At 43.8% G+C, this 12,739-nt stretch overlaps 1 protein-coding gene and 3 non-coding genes across 7 annotated transcripts in view; 2 read left to right on the top strand and 2 right to left on the bottom strand.

Moving 5' to 3' along the window:
- Positions 1-4,336: 4,336 nt before the first annotated feature.
- On the bottom strand, positions 4,337-4,408 carry TRNAH-GUG (transfer RNA histidin (anticodon GUG)). The gene has a single exon. It is a non-coding gene; the product is annotated as a tRNA-His (tRNA).
- Positions 4,409-4,540: 132 nt separating this feature from the next.
- The window catches only part of SLC28A2 (solute carrier family 28 member 2), a 57,304-nt gene continuing 49,105 nt past the window's right edge, over positions 4,541-12,739 (top strand). The window contains exons 1-3 of one of the 4 annotated variants that reach the window (XM_037152161.2): positions 4,541-4,636; positions 5,410-5,671; positions 6,799-6,902. In XM_037152161.2, coding sequence (XP_037008056.2) covers positions 4,611-4,636; positions 5,410-5,671; positions 6,799-6,902 — 392 coding nt within the window. In that variant the 5' untranslated portion in view covers positions 4,541-4,610. Of the gene's footprint in view, positions 4,679-5,409; positions 5,992-6,798; positions 6,903-12,739 lie in introns of those variants that run through there. The other 3 variants (XM_037152145.2, XM_037152165.2, XM_037152196.2) reach the window with 3 other exon arrangements.
- TRNAH-GUG (transfer RNA histidin (anticodon GUG)) lies at positions 5,900-5,971 on the bottom strand. Its single transcript has one exon. It is a non-coding gene; the product is annotated as a tRNA-His (tRNA).
- TRNAH-GUG (transfer RNA histidin (anticodon GUG)) lies at positions 6,637-6,708 on the top strand. The gene has a single exon. It is a non-coding gene; the product is annotated as a tRNA-His (tRNA).

Below are 12,739 nucleotides of genomic sequence, written 5' to 3'. Positions count from 1 at the left end.
GAAGGTAGCAGCTTCACCTCATCATCATCCCCCTGGGCACTACCTCCGTGTCTCTCTCACTCTTAGGCTCACATCTACCTTGTGAGGGAGCAAGGAAAGAAGGGGGCTCACAGCTGGGGAAATAGAGACAGAAGGGATGGCAAAACTGAGAACCCCCTAGAATTACCAGGGCCCCAGATCTCAAAATATTTGAGTTTCTGCTTAATGCATATTCTAGTTGGTGTTATAAGACAGTGCTTCTCAAATGTTAATGGGCATGTGAATCTCCCAGGTAACCTGTTCGATTGCAGTTTCTGGTTCCGAGGGTCTAGCTGGGTAGGGTCCCAGATTCTAGTTCTAACAGACTCCCAGCTGATACAGATGCTGCTGGTTCTCCCACCACACTTTGATTAGCAGGGCCATAGGACATACTGAAATATCTAATATTCCACCTTGATTCAAGAGGGAAAATAACATGTGCACGTTGTAAAAATAGACCTAAGCTGGGTAGGATTTGGACAGGTGAAGCAAAAGAGTGAAAAAAGGTCACTCCAAGCTAGGAGGTCGGCAGGAGCTGAGCAAAGGCATTGAGATGGGAAACAGACTGTCACAAAGAAGGGGAGAACCCATAGCAGGGAAGAGTTGGAAATAAAATTAGGAGAGGAGAGGATATTATAAAGGTAGAGTTTAAATGATAATTAAAATGCTGTAATACCTTGTGTGCACCATGTACTCAATCTCGTTTTAAATGATCTGGGGGAGTTAGTTTCCTCCCCCACCCGAGTGTGGACTCCCCAAAGCAGGCCTTGTTGAGAGCCTCATGGGGCCAGGTAGCTTGCTAGGATCCAAGGATACAGAGGTGAGGCTGTCACAGCAAGCATGCTCTGAGGCTTGGGTGGAATTGGCTAGATCCAAAGTCTTGCATGTTAAGCATCACTGGGAAATAATATCCTGGGAGGAAAAGCTAGGGAAGGCAAGAAGAGGAGCTTCTGAAAGGGAGAAAGTTGTTCCCATCATTTCATGCAGAGCCTGTCATGTGGCAAGAGCTTAACAAATGTTGACATGAATAAAGATTATTTATCTTGTTCTTATTTTACAGAGCTATGCTTGTGGTATACACAATTTTGTTTTTATTTTTTAGTTTAATATTGCATAATTTCCCCATTTTTGTCATGTTTTATTTTCTCCCAACTCCTTTTTCAAAAAATTTCAAACCTACAAAAAAGCTCAAAGAAAGCACAGTGGAAATCTGTATACCCTTCACTAGATTCACTAGTTTTCAACATTTTGCCATATTGGCTCTATTCCTTTTTCTTTTTTTCTTAAGCACTTGATTGAAAATATCATGACACTTCACCTCTAAATACTTCAGCAGCCATTTCCTAAGAATAAGAAATTCTTCTATAGGGCCATAAAACCATTATCAAAATAGTATTGTCTATTATACGGTGTATGCTGAAATTTGTCTATTTTCCCTCCAAAATGTCACATATATTTTAAATTCAGGATTTAATCCAGATTGCCTCATTGCATTTGTTTAAGTTTCTTTAGTCTCTTTTAATCTTAAACAGTTCCCCATTAAAGTTTTGCCAGTTTGTTGTTCATGGCATTGATTGTTTTGAAGTGTCTGAGGCAGTTGTCATGTAGAATGTCCCACATTCTGGATTTTCCCATAGTTTCCTCATGATTAGATTCAGGGTAAACATTTTTTAAAAGACTTTCCAGCTGGGGGTGGAGGGGTATAAGGGGACTAGATGGTAATGGGAAAAATACAATAAACATTAAATTAAAAAATTAAAGAACTTTCCAATTTTGAAAAGACTGCTACATAGGGGATGTTGAGGACCTCCCAATGGGTTGCACTGGGAGGCCGACAGTGCACATTTGTGTCATTATTAGTGATGCTAGGCTTGATATCTTGGTGAAGTTGGATTTCATCAAATCTCTCAACTTTGCAACTTAAAGTAAGCTCTGGTGTGATTTCCTCAGACCTTTTTACTATTGGTTTCCAACAGCATTTTACCCAGTGGTTTTAACTTCTATGATGCTCTATGCTTGCAATTGTTATTCTACTGGGGATTGCAAAATGCTGACTGTCTAATTCAGTCATTTCTTCTTTATTTATTATCTGGAATTGTTCTACTGAGAGTTCCTCCTTCTCCTCTTCTTCTTCCCCCTCCTTCTTTCTCTCTCCCCATGGTCTCAAAATTTTTTTTTAAAAAATTCAATATGATACAACCCATTATCATCAATATTGTTTTTGATGCTCTAATTGCCCCAAATTTGTCCGATAGAAGTCCTTTCAGAAGGCTTCTGTGTCTTTTTGACTTGGTTCCATCAATCTTTAAGCACTTACTCGCTTTCTTACACAAGGTATTTCACTCGACTTGTACTTCCCCTGCTGCAGACCTGTAAACAATCATTTCTTTAAGAAAATCTTACTCTTTTTAGTTGGGAATGATATTAAAAGTTGATTTAATACTTTTAAAGTGACTATTTAATATACCACCAAATGTTCATCAGCACTTTTATTTGTTGAGCATTTAGGCTATTTCTGCTCTCCTCTCTTCCAAGTTATTCTGTAATAAACATCTTTATACAGATAACTTTTCCAAATTTAGGATTATTTTATTTGGCAAGATTCCCAAGAGTGGAATTATTGGGGCAAAGAGTATATATAATTTTTCTGATTCTAGATACATATTATCAAGTTGTTCTCATGGAAAGTTTTTAAAGTGAGCAATGATTTCTAAGTATCAAACCTAATGATTTCGATTCATTCCTTTCTCCTTTGTAGCACCTGAGTTTGCTGACCTCATTTGTGCTTGAAATCTTCTCCAAAACATTCCTTAGAATGTCAGTGTTCTGGTTCTCCTCCTTTCTTTTAGGCTGCATCCTGTCTTCCTCCATTAACCTCCTAAATTTGTGCATGTGCCAAGGCCTAGTCCTTAGCTCTCACTTTTCTTACTGGGTACTGACCGGATGGGGTGTCCTCACTTTTGTTTGTTCCTAACTTTGGATGCTCAGTACTGTCCTGAGCGATCCCTTCTGAGTTTTGCCTTCCTCTAAGTCTGGTCTTTGCCTTGCCTTGGGCACATCTCCGTCCACAACCTTGAAAGGATTAGTAAGTATATCCCAGGACACTCATATGCAGTCTGTTCTTTGAGATTCTGGATGCAGATGGAGCTTCATTTGGGCCAAGTTTTCTATTTGTCTGATATAAAAATAACATGGTTCTGTGTTGAAAGATTACAACTTAAGATGCAGTCAAAAAGCAAACTGGACCACTTCACACATTTATGGAATCCATAAGAAACCTCTGTTCAAATATTTATGGAGAAGATATATGCTTGGAACACAAACATAGTAAGGTTTTGTTCTGCCTTCAATGAACTTGAATTCTCTAGCTTAGGTGGTTTGTGACTTAAGATTGATCCCGACAGTAAGATTGGTGAGAGATAAAAGTAGAGAATCACCAAATATTAACAAGTTCCTCCTCTCAGTTCTAAACCCAGGATGCTTTCCTGCACTTCCGACCTGAAATCAAAATAGGGCTGCTTCCCAACAGAGTCCAGGCTCCCATCCAAAGGTTTTTATGGGCACAGTAATGAATCACTTTCTGCACTCTTACCAATGCAAACATCTCCTACCCTCCTACCCCAAGCCAGGGGTCAGGGCTTGGGGAGAAAAAGGGCAAGATTAGGGTGGGTGGTGATTCCTTCCAGGTATGTGTACTGTTTTTCCCTGTAAAGGGAGATTGCCTACCAGAACAAATCTGTCACATCAAGTTTTGACTTCTGGAAGAGAGGGGAAGAGGCCATTTGTATTTTGCAAGAAGCAAGGAGGAATATATTCGCATACATACATACATATATAAGTGTTTATACAAAGACTGTCATGGAAAGATATACGTGAAATTGGCAATAATTGGAGAATGGGGTGAAGAATGAGGAGGATTACTTTTCACTGGACTTGTGTACATGGACTCTCCAGTGTTCACCTTTAAAAATGAACAATTCAGTTTTTAAAAAATGCATGAAACAGAAAAATATAGCAACGTCACGGAGTGAGAGGGGCGCTGTTTTGTTGGTGTAGGAGAATGATTTAGAGGCCGATTTTCGAACTGTTTGATATGGAGCTGAAGCATTAAATGAGAATTACTGAAGGTAATGATCTTAGAAGTCGCTTAGCATTCCAGGTAGAGAGATACAGTGGTTTATTTCAAGAAGAGTTATGGTATTTATAAAACATTATCAACTGGGGGAAAGAGGAAAAGTAAAATGCACACATTATCAAACGGGGAAAACAGGAAAGAAAAGTAAAATGCAAGCCCCTTGCCGTGCCATTGTTCCCACAATGCCGTGACTCGGATTCGAACCGAGGTTGCTGCGGCCACAACGCAGAGTACTAACCACTATACGATCACGGCGAGCTACCGGAGCCTTGGGGCTGAGTCCTTTTTACTGTCTCTTTCAGTAGTCATACGCTTTCCCAGTCTACACGTCACTGAACGGCCCACCTATGGGGCGGGGTTCCAGCGCTTGGCTGAGTCAGAGAATGCGCAGGCGCATTGCACTCTCGCCGGTTGCGTTCTTTCCAGTTTCGGTTCTTCAGACTTCGATTCGGTGATAATGCAGTGGGGACGAGTGGGTTCCATGTGAGTGAAGCGGAAATTTAGAGGTGACACTTTGGGTATCAGGTACGGTACTGGCCAGAAATCAGTGTTTACAAGCTTTAACTCCCATTCCTTGAAGGACACCCATGTTCTGTGCCGGGGAGACCCTTCAAGGGACCCTGGGCCTGCAGGGGCCCTCGGGGGTTCTCTCCCTCGCTGATCCCCCCAGAAGTAACACAACGCCGCCTCTGCGGAGGAGGTGGACACCTCTACAACTCGGTTGGCTACGTAGAAGGGTCTCAAAGCATCACACACTGCCGTTCCCCTCCCTCCAACACCCATTTCCTTGCAGCTTCTCTTTCCCGAAGGCCCCGGTTGCTCTCTCCGCGGTGCTCCCGCCGCACTCGGTGCCCACCTCTGTTGTGCCCCTGGGCGGTAGCAGGGCCTAGACTGGGTTTTTCTTTATCAGTGCGTCCATCCCCACGGCGCCTAGGACCGGGCCGAGTTCAAAGTAGGCGGTGGCTTTTTGCTAAACTGAGAAGGCACCACTGGTTCTGAAAAGTGAAGCCACGAACCAGTCTCATTCACCTCTCCAGTGTCAATTGCTGTAATCAACCACCCGCCTCCACACACCCACACCCTACAGAATCGCCGGAGGGATCTTGCTAAACACGAATTGAAACGTTTGACCGCTCCACGTTCACTCCCACACTCCAGACTGCAAGAAATTTGTCTACCTTTTCCACTTCATCTCTTGGCTCTCCAACAGAGTCGTTTCCCATATCCCTAATTACTTGCATTCATTCACTCAACAGGTCCTTGAGAAGCGCCTGTCAGGCCAGGGCCTTTGGGAGTCTCGGGGATGGAGAAGAGAGAAAATTTACAAAGAGGAATTACAATACAGAGTTCTTGACGCCTTTGCACAAGAGATTATTCTGGCTGATGACGAATTTTCTTTGTGCCTTCAAGCGCTGTTTCACGGGTCACCTGCTCTGCGAAGCCTTCTCTCCCTATTATTGGGAATCCGTTTCCAGTGCTGCCATGGAAATTCTTACAGACCTGGGACAACATAGCCTTGTGAGTGCTTTTGTACTTGCCTCCAAGAACAATAACACGCATAGAGCCGGAGTAACTCGAAGCTTATAAATGTCGTAAGTCCCATTTGGTTAGAGCTGGAAAAAAACGTCTTTTCTCACGGTCACAAGAGGATTGGAATCCATTTCCGAAGGTCGTAAAACACCCCCTCGCGAAAAACGGAGGAGAGCTCTAAAAGCAGAATCCCTTGCCGTGTTATTGCTTTCACAATGCCGTGACTCGGATTCGAACCGAGGTTGCTGCGGCCACAACGCAGAGTACTAACCACTATACGATCACGGCGAGCTACCGGGGATTCCATGGTAAGGTTCTTCTTCTGAGATCTTGTGTGTTAAATGCCCCGCCCCTCGACGTGTCACTGGCTGGTCAGGGTTCGTCCCGCCCAACCCCAGACTTTGCGTTTTCTGAGCGTAAGCTGGAGCGTTTGTCTCCTTGCTTTCCTGATTTCAGTCCCGACCCGTTGGCGGGCCGGATTCCTCCGCTTCACTTCCAGGGAGGCTGCGCTGGGTCTTCCCCTTCCCGGCGTCACAAAGGAAGTTGTGCGGGGGAGTCGGAACTGATTTTCCTTCTCGTTAGAACTTAAGAGACAGCCCCATTCTGAACCAGAATCTGTTCAGATAGCGTGAGCGCCGGGGGTCGGTGGGTGTGAGAGGGATCTACGGCCACCGTTTGGTCGACTCTGGGGTCTTACATCCATGTAGACTACGTCGGCCTGGCCCCACTGGAGTCCTTTCAGTTTGCAAAGCACTTCCACGTCTTTTATGGTCCCTTGGGGCAACCTGCCGAGACTTCGGCTGGCCCGGGAGTTCACGTTACGGGTACTTTGCTTCAGGGTCAGTACGAGGGCCAGTGGTACCTGATTGACACTGGTCAATTTGGGAAGAAGGGTGGCCCTATACAAGAGGACAGTAGTTGGCCAGCAGTGGCTCGTGGTGTCCCGGTAGCTCGCCGTGATCGTATAGTGGTTAGTACTCTGCGTTGTGGCCGCAGCAACCTCGGTTCGAATCCGAGTCACGGCATTGTGGGAACAATGGCACGGCAAGGGCACCCTTTTTAGGTTTGGGAAGCCACATTCTTCTCTGTGATTGTTCTTTGCTGCTTGATTTTAGGCCAGAGCAAGTCGAAATTATACAATGGCAAAAGATAAAAGAAGTACGTTTTGGATTTGGCTCTCGGGTTCCTCACTGCAGCTGTATCACAAGGAGGGAATCAGGTAGGACACAGTGAAGTCTGAACCTCTCCGGCTGCTCCCAGGGGATTTGGGGGGGGGGGGTGGCAAAGTCAGTCAGGAAGTATTCCTGGGGAGATGGACACTGCAGTGGGTTTGTGTCTTCTTTACCTACAATCCACCAGCAGAGACTTACTGAATGGCATGTTAAGAGCAAGACACAGCTGAGGACTGTAATTCCCAGGTCTCCCCACTGTCAGTTTCCTAAATTTGATGAATTTAAAGCCATGCAACAGGACAGCTCAGACGACGAGAGAACAGAATGGGGGAAGGTGAGCCAAAGAAACTGCCAGATTTAAGGGATACACACAACACATATATATGTATATGTGAATATGAAATCAACATCACATGCAAAGATAAAACTGGCCAACAGAAATGTGACAACTTTCATGCCTCTGACCACTCAGCGAATAACTACACTGAAGATTTTTTAATTCACAAGCTGGATAAGGTGTCAGGGTGGGAAGTAAGGAAAGGCTTTGGTTCTTACCCTGATGGCCCTGCCACCATCCATCCTCCCAGTCCTTTCCTGCAGCTCCTTCAATACTGAGTAGTGAGGTGTTCCCAGAATCTGTTAGTCTCCTTCTAACAGTATTACGAGCAAAACCAGTTAACCAGGAAAATAAAACCCACCAACATACTGTATCTGAGGTAACTCACTCTAGTAATTCACATTCGTCCAAGGCAACTGAAGTATATTCTGAGGGCAGGAATGCTCTAAAGAAAGCCAAACAGAAAGTTCCTGGTCGTAGGAAGAATAACAGAAGGGGAAGGTGTTCTCCTGCACTTCTGACTGCTGGCCTTCTTGGCAGGTATAGCTGTCCTGGAGATGGGTGCTCACAGCTCTCACAATTTTATAGAATCTTTTTCTGAGGTCACTCGCTTGGTTCCCCTTGCTCTCACTTAATTCCCCTTGCTCTGGCTTTAGATAATGATTTGACTGCCCGTGTGGGTGTTCTTACAGGGAAGAGCATTATTCTCAGCAACTCAGTTGTTCTCGTTATTGGTTTTTGATTTAGAGTCTTAAGAATTTGGTTGGTATGATTTAGTTCCCTTGAGTCTCCCTATGTCTGGGTGCACTGACAAAATGGAGTTTCTGGCCTGTGAAACTGAGAGCTACAGATCTTGACCTTGGATGACTTCACCTGCTGCTCTGGGACACCCTCTTTAAGCAGTCAGACAACCTCTCCCCTCGACCTTTTGCTTTACACTCACCTTTTGTAGTTTCTGATTCTGGGTTTGTGTCCTTTCCCCCACTCCTTCCAACTTGAAATCTAAGCTCTTCTTTAGGTCTTAGCACTAGGAAAGAGCAGGCAAACCTTCAAGCGGCAAAACTATCTAGGGAGGAGGCCGCAGCCTTGGACTTCCACTAGGAGGCGCTGCGTTCCAGGAAGTGGATGTGGAATGCTCAGGCTGGAAGCTCTTGTGCTGCTGCACCTGCGGCCCACAGGTCCACAACGCAGGGCCAAGAGATGTGCGACTTTAGGTTCCCAAGAAGGACTCCCTGGCCCCCAGATTTTATTTATTCAGCAAAGTTTAAGGAGCCAGGCAGTGATCTAAGCACTGGGGAATTAATCCTGAACAAGACAAAGCCTACCTCCCTGACTCGCTCACTGATTCTTCAAAGCCCTTTAGGGGGCACAGAAACCACATGAACTTCCTGACTTTGTTCCCACTGAGTCAGCTGGTCTCAGGTCCTTTCCTGAGGACAGAGTTTGATCAGGCCAGAGAGAAGATGCCAGAGAATGGAGAAGAGGGAAAATAAAGAAGGGGTCTTTAGCTCCAAAGACTCTTTGCAAAGACTCTTTAGCTCCAAAGACTCTTTGACTGCCCGTGTTGTCCTGCTTCAGTAGATGTCTCAGGCATAACCACTTCTCTCCACATCCCCATCTGACCCAGGTTGGACCCTATTTCCCTCTTCTACTCTCAAAAAGATGACATGGACAGTGATTTCCTTGGAAAGGATGGGATTGGGGTTGCTTGTGGAGGTGGAATGGGGAGGAGTGAAGCCAGGAGGTGGCAGCAACTGCTCATTCCCTTCTGTTTTTCTCACGGGCCACAGAGTAAGCAAACTGTCCACCTGGAAAAGTTCTTGAGAACGTAGCCTGTGGACTGAATCACAGGTGGAGTTTGTAGGCTTCAAAGCTGGCGCCAACCCAGCGGCCCTTCCCTATTATTAGAGTTATCTTACTTCATTTTAGTAGAACAAAATGAAGATAAGTGTAACAAAATTACACTTATCTTCATTGCAACAATGCTTGCAGGAAAGCTTTTTTTTTTTCAGGAACCGAGAGTAACTTCCTGGGAACATATGAACTGAGAGGTGAATCAGTGCCCCTTCAACTGTGCAATGTCCCATCAGCACCGTCTGGGGCTTTAGGGGAGCAAGTCTGATACCACTGGGGATTTGTAACTGTAGTTGATAAAATACCCAACTGTCTGGACTCATATCTAAGATTTGCACGTAACAGTTGTTGGGCAAATTGTTTAACTTCTCTAAGCCCCACCTTTTGTAAAGTACTGGCTTAACAAAGCAGTAACTACCTCCTAGGGGGTTGGGAGATTTCAGTGAAATAATGCATGAAGAGTCCTTGGATCAGAGTTTTGCACCAAGTAAAGATCTTCATAACGGTTACCTAGTATTATTACTGTTAGTTGAGTTTGTTGACTATCATGCTAGGACACGGTTTCTGTGAGCATTTCTCCTTCTCCCTGCAGGCCTTTGTCACATGTTAATGAGACCATCCAGTGCTCTGACATAGAGCTTGACAAAACCTCATCAATGTCTAGGCCAGACCCATAGTGCCTGGGCACCAAGTTCAAGTGGGGCCTTCCAGGCAGGTGGCATTCACTTGTTGTGGCATGGAGTGTTCTTCTTTTACCCAAATAAGGCTCCTCAGAAGGCTTTTCTTTGCCTAGCATTTCTTGCTTATATTCTGCAGTGTTCCTTAAAAAATATCTAACAGTTTTTAAGGGTTACTATGTGTTATGGCACTTTTTAAAGGTTGGGGATATTTGGAAAATCAATTTTTTAAAACCCAAAGTTACCTTAAATGGGAAAATGTAGCATTTAATTTAGCTATAAAAATATTAAGGCATAATACAGTTTTGGGTTGAATGCTATACTCATGTGACAAAAGGATTATTTGCCTGTTTATGGTCAATATATTTGCCTCTAATACCCCAATAATTTATTATGTAATAAATAACTTACTGAATACAATCTATATAATTTATTTATGCCATAGATCTGAACACCTATTTTCCTAAGAAAATACACCTTATCATCCTGTGCATTTTGTTAATTATAAAGAGATCTTCTTTTGACAAAGAATTTAGACCTAGGGCATAAAACAGGGGAAAGGGAATCCCTAATTTTTCTTTATAAGAAAGTCAAGGTTGCAGATATAATGTTCACTTCCTTTAAGGGAACAATGGCTCTTGACAAGAAGAAAGGTGGTTTGACAAAGAACTATCTGCTCCAGATTTGTTTAAAAAACCCAAACAAACAGACTTAATAGCAGAATTCAACTCCTGCATCAAATATATGGGGATATATTTATAGTGATATTTACAAGGAAATCTGTTAACTTATGAGTGGAATATCCTTGAGCCTTGTGTCAGTAAACAACAAATGAATGTTGTGCTTTCAAAAGTATATATTTCACTTGGTTAGAAACAAAGTCAATACATGATCTCACCTTTAACAGGAATCTAATCAACAAAACAAACAAACAAGCAAAGTATAACCAAAGACACTGAAATTGAGAATAGGCTAACAGTGACCAGAGGGGAGAGGGGACAGACTTTTAGGGGAAAGGGGGGTTTGCAGGAACAAGTACAAAGGACACATGGACAATAACAAGGGGGGGGCGTGGAAACGGGAGGGAGGTGGGGAGGGCTTGGGGGGTGGGTTGGGATGGGGGTAAAAGATAGAAAACTGTACATGAACAACAATTAAAATTTTAAAAATGACTTTAGCACAAAAAAGAGACGAAGTCAAGTTTCTGAAAGATTTCTCTTTAATGGGCAGAATGGTACTCACTGAAGTAAAATAAAAGCTGTACTGTGGTAGTTGCCTATTGCTATGGACTATATGTATGCATTTCCCCCTCACCTTCCTCCCACCCCGCACACACCCAAATGTTGAAGCCCTAACCCCCACTGTGTTGGTACATGGAGATGAGGCCTTTGGGAGGTAATTAGGTTAGATTAATTAGGTTAGATGAGGTCATGAGAATGGGGCCCCTCTAGTGGGACTAGTGCCCTTCTAAAAAGAAGAACCAGAGAGCTTGCTTGCTGTTTCTGCCATATGTGGGTGGACACAACAAGAAGGAGGCCATCTACAAGCCAGGGAGAGAACTCTCACTAGAACCCAACTATGCTGCACCCTGATCTTGGGCTTCCAACCTACAGAACTGTGAGCAATAAATGTAAACTTCTGTTGTTTAAGCCACTCACTCTCTGGCATTTTGTTATGACAGCCTGAGTTGACTAATAACCTTTCCAAACCATGTTTCTCTTTCAATGACAAATGTTTTCACATAGACTAGTATTTGCTTTGAAACCATCCAATGACTTGGGTGCCCTTTGTTCTGGCTTCAAGGTCACTTTTTGAACCTGAGAACAGATTTGGCTCCACCAGTTTGGATCTCTGTCCTTGTACCTTAAACATGGCCTGGTGCTTTCTATCTGGCTCTCTCATCCCAAACCCAAGCCCAGCCCAATCTCTCGTCCCCCTCCTTGGGGTAACCCCAAGGTGAAGGGTCAAAAGATTAGTCATGTCTGAGGAACCATCAAAGTACAATAAAATGTAAGAAACATTGCATGATAGACCAAACATCAAACCTAAATTTATGGACAGAGAAAGAAGGGAGAGCCATGGAGGGAAGAGAGAAAAGAGAGAACGTTCACTGAACATCTCTCTGTGCCAGGCACTGAGCTAAAGACTTTTATTTAATTAAATAAATTATTTGTTTCATTTAATTCCACAGCCCTGTGAAGATGCGCTGTTGTCACCCTTTCACCTGTTAAACAGCTTGTCTAAATGTTTTGCCTTAGGTGATAAATGTGAGACTGGGGGGAATAGACAATAGTTTTGTGGGGCTATAGAGGACATGGGTGTTGTGGGAGTGGCTCTAGATGTTAAGGGAGGGAATAGGAAGGAAAGCTAGATTTCACCCTGACATCCAGGTTCACTCTCATGTATCTAGGCTCTTTGTACTGCCCCAGGCTGGGTTGGCTCGTGGTTGACTGTGTAACTCAGGGAAGAGAATGTCACCACTGTGAGGCTGCAGTGTCTTATATTGAAAATGGGAAAATACACACTGTTACTTGTCATACTATTTCAGAGATTTATTGGCAGGATCTGGTATGTTGATCTACAGGAATGAAATTCGTGTAGGAGAAGAAAAGCCATACAGATCCAATTCAACACCTTGTTATAGTTGCTATTCCAAGAAGGTTTTAATCCAGCGGAGGGGACATGACATAAACCATATGATAACTGTCTACATGTGACTGCAGTGTTAATCACTTGGATGATCTCACATCCTCTGGCCTGCTGGGATCCGCCTCCGCTCAGTACATTACTATTTAAATAAAATTGTCTTGTTCACCCATCTTCTGTAGAATGAAAATAATCACCATCACTCCCAATATTTCTGAAAATTCTTGGGGCCTTTCTCCTGGTTGTCTCTGGCTCTGTTTGCACACTTTGGTTGACTTCTCTAACTTGGCTGCATGGGATGTCTATCTATATATCTGTATCTACATATATCTATAGTCTATCTATATAATCTCACTGCCCCTGCTCCCTA

The sequence above is a fragment of the Artibeus jamaicensis genome, unplaced genomic scaffold (genome assembly GCF_021234435.1).
Source record: "Artibeus jamaicensis isolate MK-2021 breed Jamaican fruit bat unplaced genomic scaffold, CSHL_Jam_final contig_548, whole genome shotgun sequence".
Classification (NCBI taxonomy): domain Eukaryota; kingdom Metazoa; phylum Chordata; class Mammalia; order Chiroptera; family Phyllostomidae; genus Artibeus; species Artibeus jamaicensis.
Note: the sequence above shows the minus strand (reverse complement) of the source record. Positions and strands in the feature narration are given on the sequence as shown.